We start from the raw sequence: 19,948 nt of genomic DNA, 5'->3' as shown, positions 1-19,948 counted from the left end.
ATTATAGTATGTGGGTGACTCTTCGCTTCCGTGGAATAACAAGACCCAAACCATTCCAGCGAGATGACTAAACAGAGTCAAAGTATTGACTCACTGTTGTCATCAAGCATTGAGGATATTTTGGCGAATTTTGTCAGCCTTCTCTTAGAGGTGCCGTTGAAATAGTTTGTAAGTGCGTTATTGTAAGCCGCTAAACATAGGAAAATGTCACATGTGCTTGGTAAACAAAATGCATCAAGAAGAAAACAGTTCCACCCTCAGGAAAATTAAACTGTGACGGCATGTTTTGGTGTTCCTTTTCTCCTGTTTCAGATGGTGTTGTCTGAAGAATCGCAGACGCTGGTGGGAGTCATGCTTCAGATGGCAGAGGTCATAACAGAAACCATGACCAAGGTTCTTCCTGCCGTCAGTCAGATGCAAACCTACCTGCGATCCATGGAAGATCTCAACTTGGTAGCCAACAATGACTTTCACCAAGTGGGTTCTCTTTATTATTTTTGCACTGTTTCACCCATCGTGAGTTCTTGGCTGCATCTAAACTTAGATTTCATCAAAAACCAAGGAATGCTGATGTATTTCATGATCCCTTGACCTGTGACTTTGCTGCGCTCGTGATTTTGTTTGCCTCCACTTTTTCAGTTTGTTTTTTTACAACTCGGTATATCATTAAATTGGCTGGGACTTCATTAAAAACTTAATTTAATTAGAGGCTTTGTAACTAATTAATTGCAGTAAATCCCATTTTATTATTTGTATTTGATATTAAAAGCGCATTTTTCGAGTTCATTTGAATGAATGAATCAAAGAGAACTGCATGTGTTTTCATAACTATTTTCACATTAAAAACTGTAAATACACACACTAAAAAGAATTGTATTATTCCCCCATTGATTCATACCGTATAGCCGACATACCCAGACTGGGGCTTGAGACACTAGAATAGATCAGCTTTCTATTGCAGAGCTAAAACAGAGAGAAGCACAATCACTCTCTGACACATAAGGCTATTCTCGAGTCACTAATTACTCTCGGATCCATGTCTTTGGGCATGTGTAAAACAGTCACAGTACATCCTTGGATTTCAGAGTATTAAAAGTTTGACTCATTTTTTTCCCTAGATGTCAAGAGCACAGAGGACAAGCATTTCCGGCCGTGCATCATTTGTGACCCTCTCCCGAGCTTTATGCAGCAACGGGATTCTGGCTCTGTTTGGCATTTCCCAACTCCCTGCCAAGTCCGAGTCAAACCCCTCCTCACTCAACACCCCAGAGAGGCAGGAGATGATTGAGAGGTTCAAGCTTCCCCGAAATGCCAGTACGTTTGTATTTTTTGCTTCATGCGTTCGGTGTTCAAATGCAAGCTTGTGCACTTTGTAGATTCAGTTGATTCCGATTATATTTAAAACAACAAGACGGGACCAAAAACACTGGATCCGCTTCTTGATCTTGTTCCAAGTAAAATGCAATAATCAAAATATGACATTTCATAAAAGACCAGTTAAAACCCTCAAAACACAACATACCAGAAAAGGATCATTTCTTGAATCTTACCATAACTAAAATAATTGGCGTTAATCGTGTTTATTCTGTGAGCTAATGCTTCTCCTATTTTTGTTTTTATAGCGCCGTTCTGCATGGACATGTATCTGGACATGGTCAATACCACAGGCGGAGCCATCGCTTGGGCATTCCTCAAACCAATGCTGATGGGGCACATCTTGTACACACCTGACACACCTGCAACCAGGGCTGTAATGGAGAAGGTATATTGTGCACCCCCCCACCAGCACCTCTCAATTACTGTGATACGGATACATGCATGTTTGATGATACATTAGTCTCACTGTGTTCCTTTACGGTCCATCGAGACGCTGCCCATTCATAACCTTGATTAAATTAGCTGTTATCCACTGAAAATGCTGGTCTCATTCGAGCTTACCTTGTCACTGCCATAATTCGAGATTTCTCAGTTGCCAATTTCTATATGTTTCAATCATACATGTGATAAACTACAAATCCAAACTTTTGCACTGTGACATGCAGCACTACCTTTAACTAGGTTTACATTTTAATTGAATTTGAGTTTGCCTAGAGTTTACTGAAACCAGGTTATAAAATCTTGTCAATATTGTTACTTAGCACATTTCTGTCTTGTGTTGTCATTGCCCAGGCCAATGCCACCTTGCAGGAGTTTGCAGATTTGAGGAAATATTCTCAGACGTGGCTTGATTCCTCACAGCACATCGTGAAGTCTGCCCAAGTACTCAGTCACACTTTGCCAATGCTGCAGGTATGAAAACTCGGAACTGTCTTCCTCCGGTATCTGATTATTTTCACTGGCTTGCTGTCGCCTGAAAAATCTCGTGATAAACTTTGCAGTGGTCTTCAATGAGTTTCTGCTGCTGAATCCTGATGTTGTTCATCGTTTCCTCCACTCTCTCCCCTCAGAATTCCCTCAGCAATTCCATTGTGAAGAATTTCATTGAGATGCAGACAGACATCAATGTCGGCAGAATGAAGGAGACGCTCAGCACTTTCTGTGAGTGAGCATTTGAAGGTCTTACTTTTGTAAGCTACAAATACCAGGCTCGCTTTTATATTCCTCTCTCGTTTATTACCTGTAAAATATCCACGCTATCAGAAAATGGGTCCGCTCCTTAGCTTTATAGAACAGGCAGCATTAGCGTACATGTATTTCATTTGATTAGTTGCTCTGTCAGACTGTGTTTTCATATTTCAGACCGTCTCTGTTCGGATACAGCTCGACATGAAGCATTAACAAGGACTCACGCGAAGCTGAAACTGCACTGGGAGTTGTTTTAACTTTGTCGGCACACGTTTAAAATCTCTTCATTTTCACAGCTAATATGACTTTAATGCTGGAGCAGAACAAACAAATACTCAATCAGATCAGCGCCTTGTCCACCCTGATGGTAGACCTCTCGTCTTGCATCAAATTTGACCGTTACCGTGGATACGATTCGGCCGACCAGCTGAACGCAGAAGCTCAGGAGCTCGCCAAAAACCGTGATCTCTATGCAAGTGAGTAAATCTTGGGGTGGATTTGTACCACTTTATGCAAAAGCTGTCACATTCATCCAGGATTGAACTTTCTCCATGTGCGAGACAGAATCCCAGTAGATGAGCCATTAGTCTGTACAACAGAGTGCCATAGCTCAGTATTACTACCGTCCAGGTTGTCAATTTGCCTTTCAATGTGCAGTGATTTTGAGTTTTTACAGCACTTGTATCCCTGTTAGTGTTAAGGTTGTCACTAAAGCTTATTGTGAGTTTAAAAGTGGAAGCTTCTGTGTTTTCCCAGGAAAAGTTGTTGGTTGCTTTTTTTCCTTTTTTAAAAATGTTATTCTTGTTCGAATCTTAAATCTAAAAACAAATTTCACACAGCTTGGAATATATTTGACTATTAAGGCTTCTGGTCCAGTTTTCAGTTTTTTGTTTCCTTTCTGTCGAATAGATTCTAAGTCAGGATACAGAATACTGATGTCTCTGTGTGGAAAAAAATTGAAAAATGTCAACACTTTTATAAGAAAATGCTCCAAACACATTGAAAAACTTGTGGACTTATCTCCTGCTCTACATTCCTCAAAATAGATTTTTAGATATCACATTTCTTCAGCTCAGACACATACAGTATTTCTGTACTGAGCTGTAAACATTTCCAGAATATGGGTGATTCCTGCTTTGTAAACCTTTTCTGTTTGGAGACAGACAGGTTATGGTGCACAGCTAACTGCTCTGTTAAATGGCACCAAATTACAGCAGACACTCAACAGTGTGGTAGTATTCAGATTTTTCAGCTTTAACGTGGCCAGAAAATGTTTAATATGGGAAAGGATGACTTCACTCAATGTTTTGCTGATCACACAATACTCTGATAGCATTTTTATCATCTATTAACCTTTCATAATGTGTATAAAGTTATTCTTTTCTGGACTTGCAGGTATGAAACAAATAGGCAGAGCTCTTGTTGTGTTTGTAGGCAACAGGTGATGCCAGAGTGGTTCGAAAATGCATGTTTGAAGAGAATGCTTTCCCCCAAGTTTAACCTGTATTTAATGACAAGATACATTCTGTGCTTCAGGTGTTATTTTCAAGCTTCCCAAAGATGGGGATGCTTCCTCCTCCACTCTGCCTCCCAACGTCAGATACACCATCCGCATGCACATGGACAATGTCATGCGCACGGACAGAGTCCGGAACCCATACTTTGTGAAGGACTCGCACATCTCATCACGCCTCACGATGCGCTACAACCGGGGATTCGTCTACCTGCAGGAAAACATTGATCGGGCCATCATTGAAACCCATGCTGGACAGAAAGTCACAGAGCCAGCTGTACAGATCCAGCCCTTCCCCTACCCATGCCATTTCAGAGACGAGTGAGTTCCCTCAGTGCATAGATGCATGCACACACTACATTTTATGCACGTGCACGCAAACACACACAGTCCAAACATGCTCCCTTATGAATGCATGCATGAAAACATGAAAGGGTAAATAGTGTCTCTGAGGAGGAACAGACTTTTATGTGGAATAATGCATGCTTTCCTATTATTCATTTGCCACTTGGGACTGACAGTAAGTACTCATTCACGAAAACCTGTCACATTATAATTGGCTCAGCGCCATGTGCATGAATATTCACTATTATTGTGCAGCCATTTTTGAAGACTATGCATATATCCAGGCGTAGACTCACACACCCTTCAGGCTTTTAATACGCATCTGTAAAGAACAGCACTCATCCCTGCAGATCATATCCAGTCCAACGTGGCTTTGGCATTAGCGTTTGCATCAATGCACACGATTGTTGACGGTGAATCATGCTCGAACTTAATGCTTATGTTTGTGCTTGCCCGCCGGTCCTACTTGAGACATTGCTGATATCTCATCGAAGAAACACCAGCAGGTCACTGTGCCTGGCTGGCTGCCTTGTGGCCAGCTGTAAGATATTAAGATCCTTGCCTTTTGCTTGCTCTGATTTATTACTCAGCAGCACAAATTTTGACGTGATAGCTCTGAGATTTGGAAATGTTTTATATGAGGCAGCGTCCACCAAAATCCGGTGCATGAGGTTCCTGATACGAGGGGGTAAATATGATCAAATTAAAGAGAGATACTTTTATTTGTGTAATTAATCCAAGGATTAGATTGTAGCTGTCAAAATCCCCCAACATGTCCTCAATATTGCTCCTCCACTGACTGACAAGCCTACGACTGAATGATAGGTCTTTTCATCTGCTGTTGTTGACACAGATTGAATCTTCTGTTTTCAAGATATTTGATTGACAATTGGCACCGCTGTATTCCCCAGGTACCTGGAGGGCATCTCTTTTGTCTTTCCGCTCATGCTGATGATCGCCTGGGTTCTGTTTGTGGCTGATTTTGTGAAAAAACTTGTGCATGAGAGAGAGCTGAGACTACATGAGGTGATGTATTTTTCTGCTTTGAAAACTCTATCACTGCAATTTTGCCTTAAACACGGACTCTGGGTTTCCAGTTCTGCTGTTTTTGCTTATGATAGTGCCTTTTTCCCTTTTTGTTCTTCCTTCTAAGAAGTGATCCGACACCCAGACTCATTGACAAATAATCACTTTTGTTGAAATGTCTGTGGAATAAGACAAACTTTTTCTACTTATTTCCTTTTGTTTATCTTGTTTTTTAATATCACACCCATTTCTAAATGCAATTGCAAAAGTGTAAATATTTCAGTTTTCTTATCCTACTCTTGCTTCCCCCACAGTACATGAAAATGATGGGAGTCAACCCGTTCAGCCACTTCTTCGCCTGGTTCCTGGAGTGCGCCACCTATCTGGTGTTGACCATCGTCATCCTCACATTGCTGCTGAAGTATGGCAAAATCCTGCCGCACAGTGACGCCTCCCTCATTTTTCTCTACTTGTGCGACTATGGCTTGAGCATAATCGCCTTCAGCTACCTGGTCAGCTCCTTCTTTGACAAGACCTACATCGCTGCGCTGAGTGGCAGCCTCCTCTACATCATCTGCTTCTTCCCATTCATTGTTGTCATGGCCGCGGAAAGTCGCCTCACATTTACCCAGAAGAGCCTGCTGGTGAGGACCCTCTCGTTCTTTTGCCTCAATGGCCACTTCATCACCTACACTTATATTTTCTAATGTAATCTGTTGAGTTTCTATATTTATGTTTTGACCCCATTATTGGGCAAGTGATCCTATTTGTCTACTTATTAATTTCCTAGTATCTAATTGACACTAACAGTAAATTGACACCTGTGACTACGTGATTAAATACTTTTGCTTATACTTATAGGTGCTTATACTTATAGGTGTAGCTTGGGTGAGGGTTTAAGAACTTTTGAAAATGATGACAACCTCTAATAATCACACATCGTGTTGCGCTTTGCCCTTTTGTTTTGACCAAGCATTATTGCTTTAAATTGTGGGAAAATGTTCACAAGCACAGAAATACAATATTTAAAAAAAAGAAATGTCACAACATTTAGTAAGTCCTGGTGGGAAAACTTTTCTGCAAGAAATGCATCACGTATTCTTATTTTTTTAGGCAAAAAAAAAATAAAATCTGAAATAAGTAAGGATTTAGAGACTTTTGTGCTTTAAAATTGATGTCATTATGTTATGTTGATGTTACCCATTAACTCTGTTAAAAATCACAGAAGAAGAAATATTTTATTTATTTTTCTAAAGTATCTAAAGTGTCAAATACAGGGTTAAATAATGTTTACCACATCTTAACATTATAATAATGACAAAAACTATATATTTTTTTCCAGCCCTGTATGTTTAGCATTGAGGTAGTTCTCCGCAGGGACATTGACCACTTCATGGATGTTTCAAATATTTCGGCCACACGAGAAATGCAGAATATTAGGAATGCCCTTTAATATGATGTACTGCTTTGCAACAGCACCATACACTACCAACCCTGATAACAAGCACGAAGCAGCATTATAATTTTCATGTCTGTGCCGACAAAACTGAAAAACCAAAGTTTGTAGCAGAGCTACAAATCATATTATACTAGTAATCCCTGTTAAAGTGGTGAGTGTCAGCTGAGCTCCTGCACGTGTGTGTTCAATAAACTAAAGACCAGATCGGGTTTATTTTATTTGGAAGAGGACAAAAAAAGGATTTCATTTTACTTTGAAATGTTATTTACTCAGTCAAACTCAGAAATCTAATTCACAAACAAAATGATTCAAAGTGTGTTGGTGCGGCCCTCTGAAATGCCAGCGAGTCGGACTAAAAATAAGTGAAGTGAAGACAATTTCTTCAGAAATAAATAGATTAAATTGTGTCACAAAGGAGATGTGTGTAGGCTATGTATTGTGGGATAAAGTACATTAGTGATTTCGTTGTACACATTTGCATAATACATCTTTTTTTTTTCACTTTTGGAGTCACTGGGGTTTTTAACGGTCAGACATGTCAGACTTAACATATTATCCACACACTATTTACCTTGCTTTAGATCATGTTGAGAAAATACATCGAGAAAGCTGTTCAATGGCTCAAGTGTGTTTGGATTATTTATTATTAAAGCGTTTAACTGATTCAACATTTTCTTCATTGTGTTTGCTGTTTCTCGTCTAATTTTCTTTGCGATGTTTCCTGCAGAGTCTGTTTTCCCCGACATGTTTCAGTTACGCCAGTCAGTACGCCTCTCGATATGAATCCCAAGGAGAAGGTAAACGTCTGACCGCCATCAAGATCTCTCCGACACGTCGGCTAACTGAACAAGTGGAGAAAAACATTCATTCATGTTTTCAGGAATTCAATGGAGCAACTCGTACATCTCGCCGATTGCTGGCGACACCTCCTCATTTGGTTGGCTGTGCTGGCTGATGGTCATCGACTCCATCCTCTACTTTGTCATCGGCGCCTACATCCGCATGGTCTTTCCAGGTAATTCACGACAATAAAAATGACCAGTCAGCTCGTTGTGAAGTATTCCGATCCTGATCTGTGTTGAAAATATAGTTCATCTGTCACTCTTTTCTGATCAGATAGTTTGAAACTGAAACTTTTATTGGGCAAATGACCATATTTGGCAAAATCCTAATTCCTTTCAAACTAACAGCAGTGTGGAGCTCAGGAGTTTTGATAATTGAGGAATTTTTCGACAACACTCTCATTTGTTTTGCATTTGTACTATGTAATTTATCAATATTGAATCACATACAGCTTTGGTTTGAACTTGCACAGTACGCAAATTTGTGTCTTTCTTTCAGTGGTCTTTTCATTGAATTTTTAAATTTTACAAATTAACAGTAACATCTTGCCCCACCCCCTGCATTCTGGCATTCTTCTATCACTGTGTTACATGGTACTCTCCCCTATTAATGTCGTGTAGTTTCTGCACAACTCTTCAGCCCACAATAATATGCATAAAAATATTAACTTTAACCATAAATTGATAAAGATAGTTATCAATTTAAAGTGCATTTATAAGAAATGAATGTCCATACTGTATGATCATACCTACACAATTGTACGCTCATGTACAAATCGACGCAAAAGAATAAAAAGTCCAGTGAGGTAGATGTCTGGTGGTCTGAGGTCTGGTGCACCTTTTTCTGAGTAGTTTCTTGTTGTGTGTCGAAGATCTTTGAGCATTATTTCTTTTCCTTTAGGCAAATATGGCATCCCGGCTCCATGGTGCTTCCCTTTCCAGCGCTCCTTCTGGGCTGACCTGTGCTGTTGCTGCATGTCTCAGAGCAACACGAGCAAAGGACTCCTCTTTCACAACATCATGCAGAACAACCAGCCCGTCTTCTCAGATGATAAAGGAAAAGGTATGACACGACGCAAGCGTATTGGTAATGTCCCATTTGATTTCTCCTCCATGTTGCTTTGTTTTACAATTTATTTCTCTCTCATTGTCTGTTAGGCCAGAGCTCTCTCTCCACCCAGGATGCTGAGGTGTTTTCAGATCTCCCGGTTGGCGTTGCTCTTCATGGTCTCACAAAGGTCTATGGCAACCAAGCAGCCATTGAAAACCTCAACGTTTCCTTCTATGAGGGGCATGTGACTTCACTGCTAGGTCACAATGGAGCCGGCAAGACCACCACTATGTATGTGGAGCACACATTGTTATCTTCTTTATTTTGTTTCTTTAGTTTTACTGCATCAGCATTTCCTTCTTCTAATACACATGGATTTTGACCATTTATACACTGGATGCACCCCATTTTGAAATTAGATTGGTGCAGCCCTTTAATCATTTCAAGGGTTTGCTGCTGACATGGAGATTGTTTTGTCCAAATCTGGCGGAGCTAATGGACATGGTAGAGATTATCCTGATGGGTCTTCATCAACTAGAGCACTCACATTTACATTTTAAATGCGGCTCATCTTGCTGATGCTCTCATGTCATGCAAAACTCAATGAGTGCAGTAGCACAATAGAATTTAACAACACTGAAAACATTGGAAATGAAAATAAGCGTTTTTATGACTGCGGATATTTTGGGCATCAAGAAAATCATCATTTAGCAGGGTGAAACAAAAAAGCACATTGGACTAAACCGGCTATTTTTCTGCATTTATACTTGAGCTTACGTAAGCAATACTGTCTATATGTATATCTGAAGAATCCTATATGATATTTTATATGATATTGCCTACAAGCAACTTAATACCTTAATGAATATGCTTTGTGTGTAGGTCCCTCCTGACTGGCCTGTTTCCACCAAGCTCGGGCTCCATAGAGGTTTATGGCAGAGACATGCAGGCAAACATTGACAGAGTCCGCAAAGAGCTGGGAGTCTGCATGCAATATGATGTCCTCTTTGACCATATGACCGCCAAGGAACACCTGCTGCTGTACGGCCAGATTAAGGCGCCACACTGGTCACGCGGAGAGCTCCACGAACAAGTCCGCACGTGAGTGACTGATAATCCAGAGCTGAGAGCTTCATTTCTCGAACATAACCAAAAAATGCAACGTGTCTTCAGGATGATGCCATGTAGATGCCACAGTTGTATCATTTTATGTCACATTGAATTTGGAAACAACCTTCAGACAGTGTAAATTCCTCATTTCATGTCAGGCTCCCTGAATGAAAAAGAAAATCTTTGCAGAGGTTATGAGAGAATCATATGATATAGTAACCAGGGATGAAGAGAATAGACTGGTCACACAGGGGAAAATTGAAAATATCCCTGCAATGTTTGGATCGCTACAGTGACACAGATTTCATAGTTATACCGTACTTTACCAGGATTTCTAGTCTTTGATGCAAAATCTTTTATTATTGTTGAATATGAAAATATTCCTCCTATCAGAATTGACTATAGCTGTCATGTAGCATGTCTGTGAGCTTTCGAGTATATCAAATAACTCTGCAGCCATGGATGACGTTTCTTATCTCTGTGCAGTCTTAATTAGAGTCATATCTGTTACTGTATTATGTTCACGTTTTCCATAAAGATTTTTTTGTTCATCACCTTTTGGGACTTCTTGGAAGAAAGATTTTTTTGCCCTCATTCTTCAGCATTATTAAGCTGTGGCCTGTGAGTTGCATCATCAGAATATTTCTGGAGGATTTCCACATGACAAGCAGAGCAGCGCTAAGCCTGAAACTAAAGGGAAAAAAAAAATTGTACCTCTCCTTTGATTCCTGGAATTCCTAAGCCCCTGCTGGGTGACTGATGGAACTGATGAGACTACATCTCAGAAACTAGGTTGAAATGCATAAAAAAAAAAAAAGGTGCGTTAACATGAACTCTGTGCTAAATGCTTTCCATTGACTCCCCCTGCCAGGATACTAGAGGAGACAGACTTGTATGCTCACAGACACAAGCGGGTGGGCACCCTGTCAGGCGGCATGAAACGCAAGCTGTCAATCTCCATCGCCTTCATAGGGGGCTCTCGCGTGGTGGTTCTTGATGAACCCACCACAGGAGTCGATCCTTGCTCCAGGCGCAGCATCTGGGACATTGTTATCCAACACAAGAAACGTGAGTGGCACTGAAATACTCTCACTGTGAACCAGAAAAAAATCTAAATCAAAACTAATGCCCTGAATTTGATCGCATACATACCTCATATTCATCGCTATTGGAGCAGGCCACACAAATCCAAGATGTGTACTCAATGGAGTATAAGTGGAGCCATATTAGCTTTTGAATTGATTCATAGCGATGTCTACACTAATAACTGAATGTGTAGCGATAATCATGGTAATTGATGCACAGCCTCTGATTTGTTCTTGGGAGAGCCTGATAAACATTAGATTCTGCATATCTCTCCTGGCTCCTTATTTGTTTTAGTATCTCGTTGATAGATTAGTTGATTGCCTTAAAAGTGTCTTGAAAACCTGTCTGGATTGCTTTACATTTTAATTTTTTCCTCATGTTTTTTTATAGATAGATCAACAATTTGATAATTATAGCTTTTAGCTGTTTTAGTCCATTGTGTTCGGACTGTGCTGTGCTTCATGGCATTGAATTTCATGTGCCCTGGAAGCAGCTTGTAACTGTGGCTTTGAAAGGTCATACAGAAACAAAGTTTATCTGCTTCTTTACTAATAGGACACCCCGAGCTCTTTCAAAACCGACAAGACTTTGGACTTCTGTGTTCAATCGCTTTAGTCATCAACATTTACACCATATATGTGTAATTATTTGCATTGCGTTTTACATTGTCAATGTAATTGGGAGAGAATTCCACACTGTGTAGTGCACACACAGCACACATGATTCAAACTCTCCCACTCAAGTGTTTTCCTCTGAAGAAATCGTCTATCTACTTTCTCAGAGACAGGAGCAACAGTGAGCGATGACGCTGGAACAGAGCCTGCAGGGTTTCTCTCCTCCTTAGTCTCCCACCTGGAATTCAGCATATAATTAATCTAAAACAAATTCACAAGTGTTTCTTTCTTTTTTTTTTTTTTTTCATATTTCAGCCCTCCTGGGGTAGCAGCCATGATGGCAACAAGTCTCTTAAATGTCATATAATTGTACGTGTGGGGAAGATTTTGTAATTGGCACTGACTCAGTTTTTTTTGCTGCCAGGAGACTTTCTTGAGAAAAACAAAAAAACTTTTTGCATAACTCAATGACCATGTGTTTTTTTCTTGATTTGTTTGGGCATGACATCTCTTCTGTCTTGATTTGTCTCGGCAAGGTCTAGTTTTACTGTGTTTATTTGGATTACTTGAAGCCACAAAAGTCTGACAGAGCTTTACTGGCTGGTAAACTAGTGTGACTCTTTCTCCATCTGGATAAAAAAAAAAAATTGGAGAGTTATTATGTCATTTTTACACATTTTTCTTCTGTTGATGGTGAATGTGAGAATTCATAATTATGAAAAGGATCTTTTTTTGGCCTCGCAGACCGCACCATCATCATGTCCACCCATCACCTGGACGAGGCCGAAGTGCTGAGTGACCGCATCGCCTTTCTGGAGAGAGGAGGGCTAAAATGCTGCGGATCTCCCTTCTACTTGAAAGACAAGCTGGGTCAAGGCTACAAACTCACCCTCACCAAGAAGGTAATCAACCTTACAGGCTTTCACTCACCATGTACTTGTACAATGCATCAGTTTTAATGAAAGTAGATTAATGTTCTCTGTGTCAAATCTGCATTTATTAGAAAATCTGGACCCCATTTTAAAGAGATTTTATTCAAATCAATTCAATAGAAAATAGACAACAAAAGCAGCAAACAAGAAAATGTGAAAAGCAGCGGTCAGGAGACTAAAAGAAGATGCAGCTGTACAAATTGCTCAGGGAAACAAACACAACAGAACCTCATTACATGCAGAGCAGACCCCCATATTCCCAAGCAATCCACCGTGTTCCCAAATGTGCATCTGCCAGTTGGCTATCCCATATATCCATGCTGAGAGAGCCAAGTTTCAGCTTTTAGACCAGCATGGGTATCTGTACCCGCATGGTTGTGTAGAGGTTAGCACTCTTGTCTTGTCTGCCTGTTTTCCCTGCCTGAAACTGTGTATGAATATGAGGCTAATTGGCGATTCTAAATTGCCCATTGATGTGCATGCAGAGTAGTAATAAATACATAATATAAAAACATGCCGTGAAAGAGATAATATAATCAGAACATAATGTTAAAAGTTGGCTTGACAAGGTGGTTTTTCAGTCAGAGACTTTCCCTCAACTCTGGAAGAAGTTTCACAATCAAGGGGCAGCCAAGTTGAAAGTCCGATCTCTTATAGCCCGTAGCTTAGTTCTTAGGATGTGGAGGTTGTTTGTGTCTTGAGAATTTCCTTGAGGCACATTGTGAGAATGTGTGAATGTCAGCCATCTGTTTTGGCCCTGTGATGGAAAGCCGACCTGCGCAGGATGTACCTGCATTCGTCCTGATTTGTCTGGGATTGCCTTTAGCACCCTAAACTATATTCATTGTTATAAAAGATAGATGAAAGATAGATGAGACATCTTCTTTTCGCTGAATAAATACCCAGATGACTCACAATGAAATAAGATACGTTTTTGTGGTGGTTTTTCCGGCCATTTACTTCACTCAATCCGAGGATCTCTACACAAATACAGTGAATGTAATCAACAACAAGGCTTTTATATTTCTTTTTACCATATGGACATATCTTCAACACAACATGTTCTGCTTAAATTGGAACATTTCCGATTCGTGATTATCGGGAACCTGAACAGTTCATGCGGAGACAAATCGTCAGTTTCATCCCTGCAACAACCAATTAACTGCAATAGTGTGATTTGTATCTGTGATGTTGAAAAAATGGCAGATGGACTGAATGTCCACATAAATGATGTTCTCCTGACTTATTCAGCAAACTGCATTTTTAGCTGTGGGCACTGTCTGCTATGTAGTTCCTCCATCGCACATCTTCTTGGATAAGTCAGTGTAGTGTGTTGTGTGCTTCCGAGACTATATTTTTGGTCAAGGCTAAGATTTCCTTCTATTTCTAACTCCCATCTAAAGTTGTTCCTATGTTGTGCAGCTTTTTGAACAAGCTAAAGGCAAATACTCTGAGGCAATGTCCGAATAAATGTGTTTCCAATTTCATAAGTTCTCTTGTTTTTTCGCCCGCCAGTCAGATGACTTGTGTGACTTTTCGGTGTGCAATAGAAAAGCATGACCAGTATCTCATAAAGCTGGCTAACCCCAGTGAACCATTAATACGCTGCAAGTATTATTTCTAGATTAAGCCAGCAGTGGGAGGGGAAAAAGAGCAGGTTCACTTCACTTATTGTTTTTGTTCACCCAGATGCCAAACTCCAAGTCACACCGGATTGACGATGCAGAACTCAAGTCCTTTATCCAAGCCCATGTACCTGAAGCACGGCTGAAAGAAACCCATGGAGGGGACTTAGTCTACTCGCTGCCCCCTTTCACCTCATCCAACGCCTCCACATATCGTTCCCTCCTGACCGCTCTGGACTCCAACCTGGATGCCCTACAGCTCGGAGGCTATGGCATCTCGGACACCACGCTAGAGGAAGTGAGTGCAAAGACACCCACGTGCAAAAACATGGGTTTTAGGCTACATTTATAACAGTAGAAAAAAAATATGTTCTACAGCTGATGTACAATGTGCAAATCTGCCAGTAATCCCTGAGTTGATGACACTGACTTGTCAGCGTATTGTGCACCTTAAAGGTATATACAGATATCGTCTTTGCTCTTCTCAGATACTCATGTGTTGTTCTTGTCTCTGCAGGTGTTCCTCCAGTTGACTCATAACACAGACAGTGAAGACGGTCCCCTGTCTGTCTCAGAGACTGTGTCTGACTCAGCATCCATCGACAGCTTCCCTTCTGACCTCAGTGAGAGCGTGACCAACTTTGGTGACAAGATCAGTAAGTTTTCGACACTTGCTTCTCCTCTCTGACTCTCCTGCATTTCTTTTTCATATTCTTTTCTTCCATCACCTGCACGTACCTTTTTTATGGGGTTTAAAAAAAAAGTTTTATCCTTTTCCTGGACTTCACTTTTAGAAATGTTAACTTTTCATCCAACCTCTAAAAATATTTTATGAATATTTGGTTTAGTTTGTCGCCTTTTTAGAATCAACTTGCAAAGCTTTACCAAAAAATATAAATACTGAACGTTTGCTTAGAAATGATTCCACTTGCTTCTCTTTCTGTCTTAGACCTGACCAGTTCATCCACATTGAGCGGCATCGCCCTGGCCTGGCAGCAGATGACAGCAATACTGATCAAGAGGTTCCACCACAGCCGCAGAGACTGGAAGGGTCTGATTACCCAGCTCCTGCTTCCTGTGGTCTTTGTGGTGTTTGCTATGGGCCTGGGCTCCATCAGAAGTGACCTGCAGCATTACCCTGAGCTGGAGCTCAGTCCCGGGCTCTACAAAGTTGGACCGAGTTACTCCTTCTTCAGGTCAGTCTGCACACAGTAGAAATACAAGAGATGCTCTGAGATGGGAGAATGAGAACGTGAATGAGGAACATTTCTTTCGGACTGGTTCATCAGTCCATTAATGGTTCGTGTGTTATTTCTAAAAGGTTTTAACTTAAATATCCCCTCAGCTTTTTTTTTTTCCCACTGAAAGATGAACTAGGTTTGATAGCCAAAGATCAAAGGTGAAGTTCATGTTGACCTCTGTTGAACCAGTCAGACTTTAATGGTCAAAAATCCGTGTCACATCTTGCTTGTCCTATTTTTTGTAATTGTTGGAATGGAATGCCCTAATTTGTCAGAGCAACAACAGAATTTACAATTTTATAAAAGATCAATTTCAATCACTTTCAATCAAAGCACACCTTCGATCGAGGTGACTGTGCCCTTGATAGACTGATGACCTGTCACCCAAACTCTAAAACGTAGAAACTGGAAAAGCCAGAGCCCCCCAATCCCAACCCGAAGTCGAGCCAGTCTTGCTATGAGGAGAAACTGCTACCCGCTACACCACTGCGCAGCCTCATAGCACCTTACAGCTGACAATATGCACAATAATATGACTGCCACACAGTAACTAATAAAGCATGACCTGTTGTGTCGTGCAGAGCCGCTTTGTTTTGTTATATATAGATGGGATGGATCTGTGAAGCCACAGACCCACAGACTGAAGCTAATCTGCGGTGCTGTTCTGAGAACATGTCACACTGGGAAAATAATTCTAAGCTGTAGTTTGTTGAAGGGCAGCTGGACGAGAGAAAGAGAGCGAGTGAGAGTCAGAGATGGTTGTGATGAAGATGGCTACCGTGCGAGATCAAAGAGGGAGAGATTAACAGTGCCAGGAGATTGCGAGGTGTCTTCATCCTCAAGATGTGCTGTTGTTGATCAAGAGGATGTGTAGCGAGGGGGAAAATGCTGAAGTGCTAATCCATATCAAAGACGGTATAGACGCTCCTCCCTCTCCTCTTTACCTTGAAGTACAAAGGAGGTAAAAATTATGTTTGATTTTTATTAGTAAATCAGTCTTCCAGTTAGAGTCTGGGTTTCAGAGGAAAGTTATGATTTAGGGCTGACAATGCTTCTTTCTTTTTCGATCTGAATTTATGAAATATTTCAATAATTGAATGTAATTTGTTGTTTGTCAAAGCGAGCAAATGCACCAAATCAAATCAATTCAAAGCAGCAAGTCAAAAGACTTTATGTGCACATTCATTTCATTGTACTGGTTTCTCATAGAGGGAATTTTCTATCAGAAACATTCAATTGACCAATATTTAATTTACACAGATGACTGTACTTACACCGTAGTCTTAATGAGCCCATTTATGTGCATTACATGTAAAGACCAGATCATGCTGGAGTTATGCTATTATTGAACTTAATCAAGTCAACAGCATGATGCAATATGATTGTCTTCATGCATGTATATAACCGTTATGCATGCATATTTATCTAATTATTTTGCATACTGTATGTGCATGTGTTTAGCAGGAGAAAGAAAGAAAGAAAGAAAGAAAGAAAGGGACAACATTGTCATAACTTGAGTAGAAAAAAAAGAAATGTCATTGTTACAACCAAATATATTTTTTATGGTCATTTAAAGGGCTCACTGACCATTTGATAACCTTGAATTACTTTTTGAAATACCAGCCACCAACCATCAGTTTTTTTAGATTAACAGTAACATAATGAAAGCTTTCCTGGCTATTCCATTAGTCTGTATGTTTTGTTAAGCCCTGCCTTTTGTTAATGTCGCATGGACCAAACTGCTGTCCATGTCTTGTCATGTTCAAAAATGTTTGTGTTTCCTCTAAATTCAAGTCTGACTGTTTTCTGACTTCACAGCGACCAAAACCCCAGCTCCAACCGTCTTGTGGACAAAATGATGTCATTCCCTGGGATCGATAACACCTGCCTTGACAAGTCTAACAACCCGTACGTAATTGCACTTAAATGCCAGCTGGGGTTTTATTTTCCTAAAAATGACCAAACTGCCACTGATACATTAAGCACTCGCGTTCTCTCCGGATCCAACCCTTTTCTTAATGTAGAGTGCATTCATATTTGGCTCATTGTCATTCTTTCCTTTCCTCCACTTTTGCCTTGTTTCATTTTATATGAAGGCCGGCCTTCAATTTCTGTCACTCTCTCTGGCCTCCCTTACGTCCCTCCTCTTCATTTTCCTGCTGCAACAGCTCAACGTATGTGACTGAAAGCCTGCAGCTGGACGCTGTGATGTGGGAGCATCATCTGTATTCTATAAACACCCTGTGTTTATAGGGCAGATTTTCCCCTTGCAGACACTCAAATCAATGTTGGCACTCATGAACCAGACCTCAGAGGCATTTTAAAATTCTCGGCTAAGCTCAATAAAACACAGAGAGAGAGAGAGAGAGAGAGAGAGAGAGAGAGAGAGAGAGAGAGAGAGAGAGAGAGAGAGAGAGAGAGAGAGAGAGAGAGAGAGAGAGAGAGAGAGAGAGAGAGAGAGAGAGAGAGAGAGAGAGAGAGAGAGAGAGAGAGAGAGAGAGAGAGAGAGAGAGAGAGAGAGAGAGAGAGAGAGAGAGAGAGAGAGAGAGAGAGAGAGAGACAGAGAGACAGAGAGACAGAGACTGGATACCTCCTCATACTGTCCTGTAATTTCAAAACAAAAAAGACTGATGCTGTATTAGCATACTTCATAGACACTGATTGGTCTCATGACTGACGCCAATGTTGATGACTCATTTCTAATGAAGGCAACAGGTGTGCTCGTCAGTGTGCAAAGACGTGCGTGTCGCTGCCATCTCTTTTTGATCCGCACACTGTCCTTGGAAGCATTTCAGCAGTAAGCAAAATGTGAGAAAGCTGAACTGCAGCCCACACAAACACATATTTCACACAATATGATTTTACGGAACGTATTAAACAGCTTTCGAAACTGTTATCAGGAAAAATAATAAAACTTGATCCCACCAAAAATCCCACCAACCCAGCTACTGCATGAGTAGGGGCTTTTTTTTTTATTTCTTCTTCTCTCGCCGTAAACAAGCCAAACAGCAACATCATGCATCCACCACATCCACTCAGATTCATTATATGTTTCAGGGTGTCTTTCAGAATAGGACTGTCACATTATCGCACCCCGCCGACTCCCAATCATTTTGCAGAACCACCTTTTGACTTTGTGAATGGGTTTCTTTCCCCTTTTAAGGGTCTGCAGTCGAAATACAAACAACTGGATTTCCACAGGGAACCGATCCAAAGCATTTAGTGTCTGTAAATGCGCCCAGCAGGAACAGGTGAGACTGGGTCACTGAGAACAGTTCGTGTTTGTCAGTGAGTGAGTGAGTGAGATTTTGTGTTTTCACTTGTGTGTGTCCTGGCACAGCAACGCGTCCTTCTGTGCCTGCGTTGGCGATCGATTGAAAAAGGACAAGTGTAATGCATTTATGTCTTCTGTACACTGCAGATTTGTGATGCGGACAACTTCCAGCCCCCCCACAGGAGCATCCCGTCATCTCAGGTCATCTATAACGTGAGCGGCATCAATGTGGAGACGTATCTTGTGGCCACAGCCAATGACTTCATCAGGAACAGGTGAAAGCAGAAAGTACTCACATTTGGTTAATGGAGCCACTTCATTGTCGCCTCATTAATAATTCACTGTATTCTGTGTGGTACATTAAAAGTGCACTCAAGTTGCACAAACTGCGTGAAATAATGTTCCAAGAAGATCCAAGTAGTTGTATTACTTTTAATAATTCACAAGAGTATTTCATAATCTTGCATCATTTTGCTGAGTTAACCCACTTTAAGATAGTTTGCAAATAATGTATAGGAGTTTTTTTTTTTTTTTTTTTTGCTTGAAGCAAGTGACCTAAATGAAATGTACTAATTTTCCATGTGTTCGGTCAAAGACTTGTTCTCTCTCACTCTTTCAAATTAAATGTCAGTCACTTGGAGAGCTTCAAAATGGTTATAACCTCCAATGTATCAGTTTCAACAGAGGTCTGGTGTTTTGCCAAAAATGGATGTTCAGAGATTTGATTAATTGAAAAGGTAACTTCATTAAAAAATATGTCCCTTTCAAAAAAAATTAAATAAATCTGAAAAAAGAGTAAATGACAGGGCCAAACTACATTTTGAAAGACAAAAAAGAAATCCTTCCCAGACCATCTCTTCAGTCCTTCCTGCAAAGTCACGGCACAAAATCTATTGTTGTCATCACAGACATTCATGTCGGGAATAAAACTCAAACCTGAAGCAAACCGGATACTTTTGCTAGTATTGTTTCCACTGATTTAACAGCCCCCAAAGTGATTTACAATGTTACATTCACCCATTCACACACCAATGGAGGCGGCTGCCGTTAATCCGATGCTCAGTCCATCCACTGGGAGCAGTTTAGGTTTCACTGTCTTGCTCAAGGACACTTCGAAATGTGTACAGATGGGGGATCAAACCTGCAACCCTCTGAATGAGAGAGGCTAATTGCCTCAGAAAATCTCATGCTAACTGAGTTCCGACCTTTGGCTTCATATATTTCTTTGGTTGTAGCTTTTTCTAGATCTCTCTCTATTTTCATGA

At 40.6% G+C, this 19,948-nt stretch overlaps 1 protein-coding gene across 1 annotated transcript in view; it reads left to right on the top strand.

Annotated features, from left to right (window-relative positions):
* abca12 (ATP-binding cassette, sub-family A (ABC1), member 12) overlaps positions 1 to 19,948 on the top strand; it is a 36,567-nt gene that overhangs the window by 807 nt on the left and 15,812 nt on the right. Inside the window, exons 2-23 of the mRNA XM_080478824.1 lie at positions 313 to 477; positions 1,119 to 1,314; positions 1,623 to 1,762; positions 2,170 to 2,289; positions 2,448 to 2,538; positions 2,862 to 3,041; positions 4,102 to 4,399; positions 5,335 to 5,449; positions 5,764 to 6,093; positions 7,636 to 7,705; positions 7,789 to 7,923; positions 8,652 to 8,813; positions 8,909 to 9,092; positions 9,684 to 9,902; positions 10,783 to 10,979; positions 12,356 to 12,513; positions 14,233 to 14,466; positions 14,686 to 14,824; positions 15,118 to 15,364; positions 17,228 to 17,317; positions 18,573 to 18,660; positions 18,831 to 18,958. Of these exons, the coding sequence (XP_080334950.1) occupies positions 313 to 477; positions 1,119 to 1,314; positions 1,623 to 1,762; positions 2,170 to 2,289; positions 2,448 to 2,538; positions 2,862 to 3,041; positions 4,102 to 4,399; positions 5,335 to 5,449; positions 5,764 to 6,093; positions 7,636 to 7,705; positions 7,789 to 7,923; positions 8,652 to 8,813; positions 8,909 to 9,092; positions 9,684 to 9,902; positions 10,783 to 10,979; positions 12,356 to 12,513; positions 14,233 to 14,466; positions 14,686 to 14,824; positions 15,118 to 15,364; positions 17,228 to 17,317; positions 18,573 to 18,660; positions 18,831 to 18,958 (3,686 nt within the window). The remainder of the gene's footprint in view (positions 1 to 312; positions 478 to 1,118; positions 1,315 to 1,622; positions 1,763 to 2,169; positions 2,290 to 2,447; positions 2,539 to 2,861; positions 3,042 to 4,101; positions 4,400 to 5,334; positions 5,450 to 5,763; positions 6,094 to 7,635; positions 7,706 to 7,788; positions 7,924 to 8,651; positions 8,814 to 8,908; positions 9,093 to 9,683; positions 9,903 to 10,782; positions 10,980 to 12,355; positions 12,514 to 14,232; positions 14,467 to 14,685; positions 14,825 to 15,117; positions 15,365 to 17,227; positions 17,318 to 18,572; positions 18,661 to 18,830; positions 18,959 to 19,948) is intronic.

Source organism: Lipophrys pholis, assembly GCF_963383615.2.
Source record: "Lipophrys pholis genome assembly, chromosome: 13".
NCBI lineage: Eukaryota > Metazoa > Chordata > Actinopteri > Blenniiformes > Blenniidae > Lipophrys > Lipophrys pholis.
The sequence above is the reverse complement of the archived record's forward strand: the minus strand, read 5'-3'. Positions and strand labels throughout refer to the sequence as shown.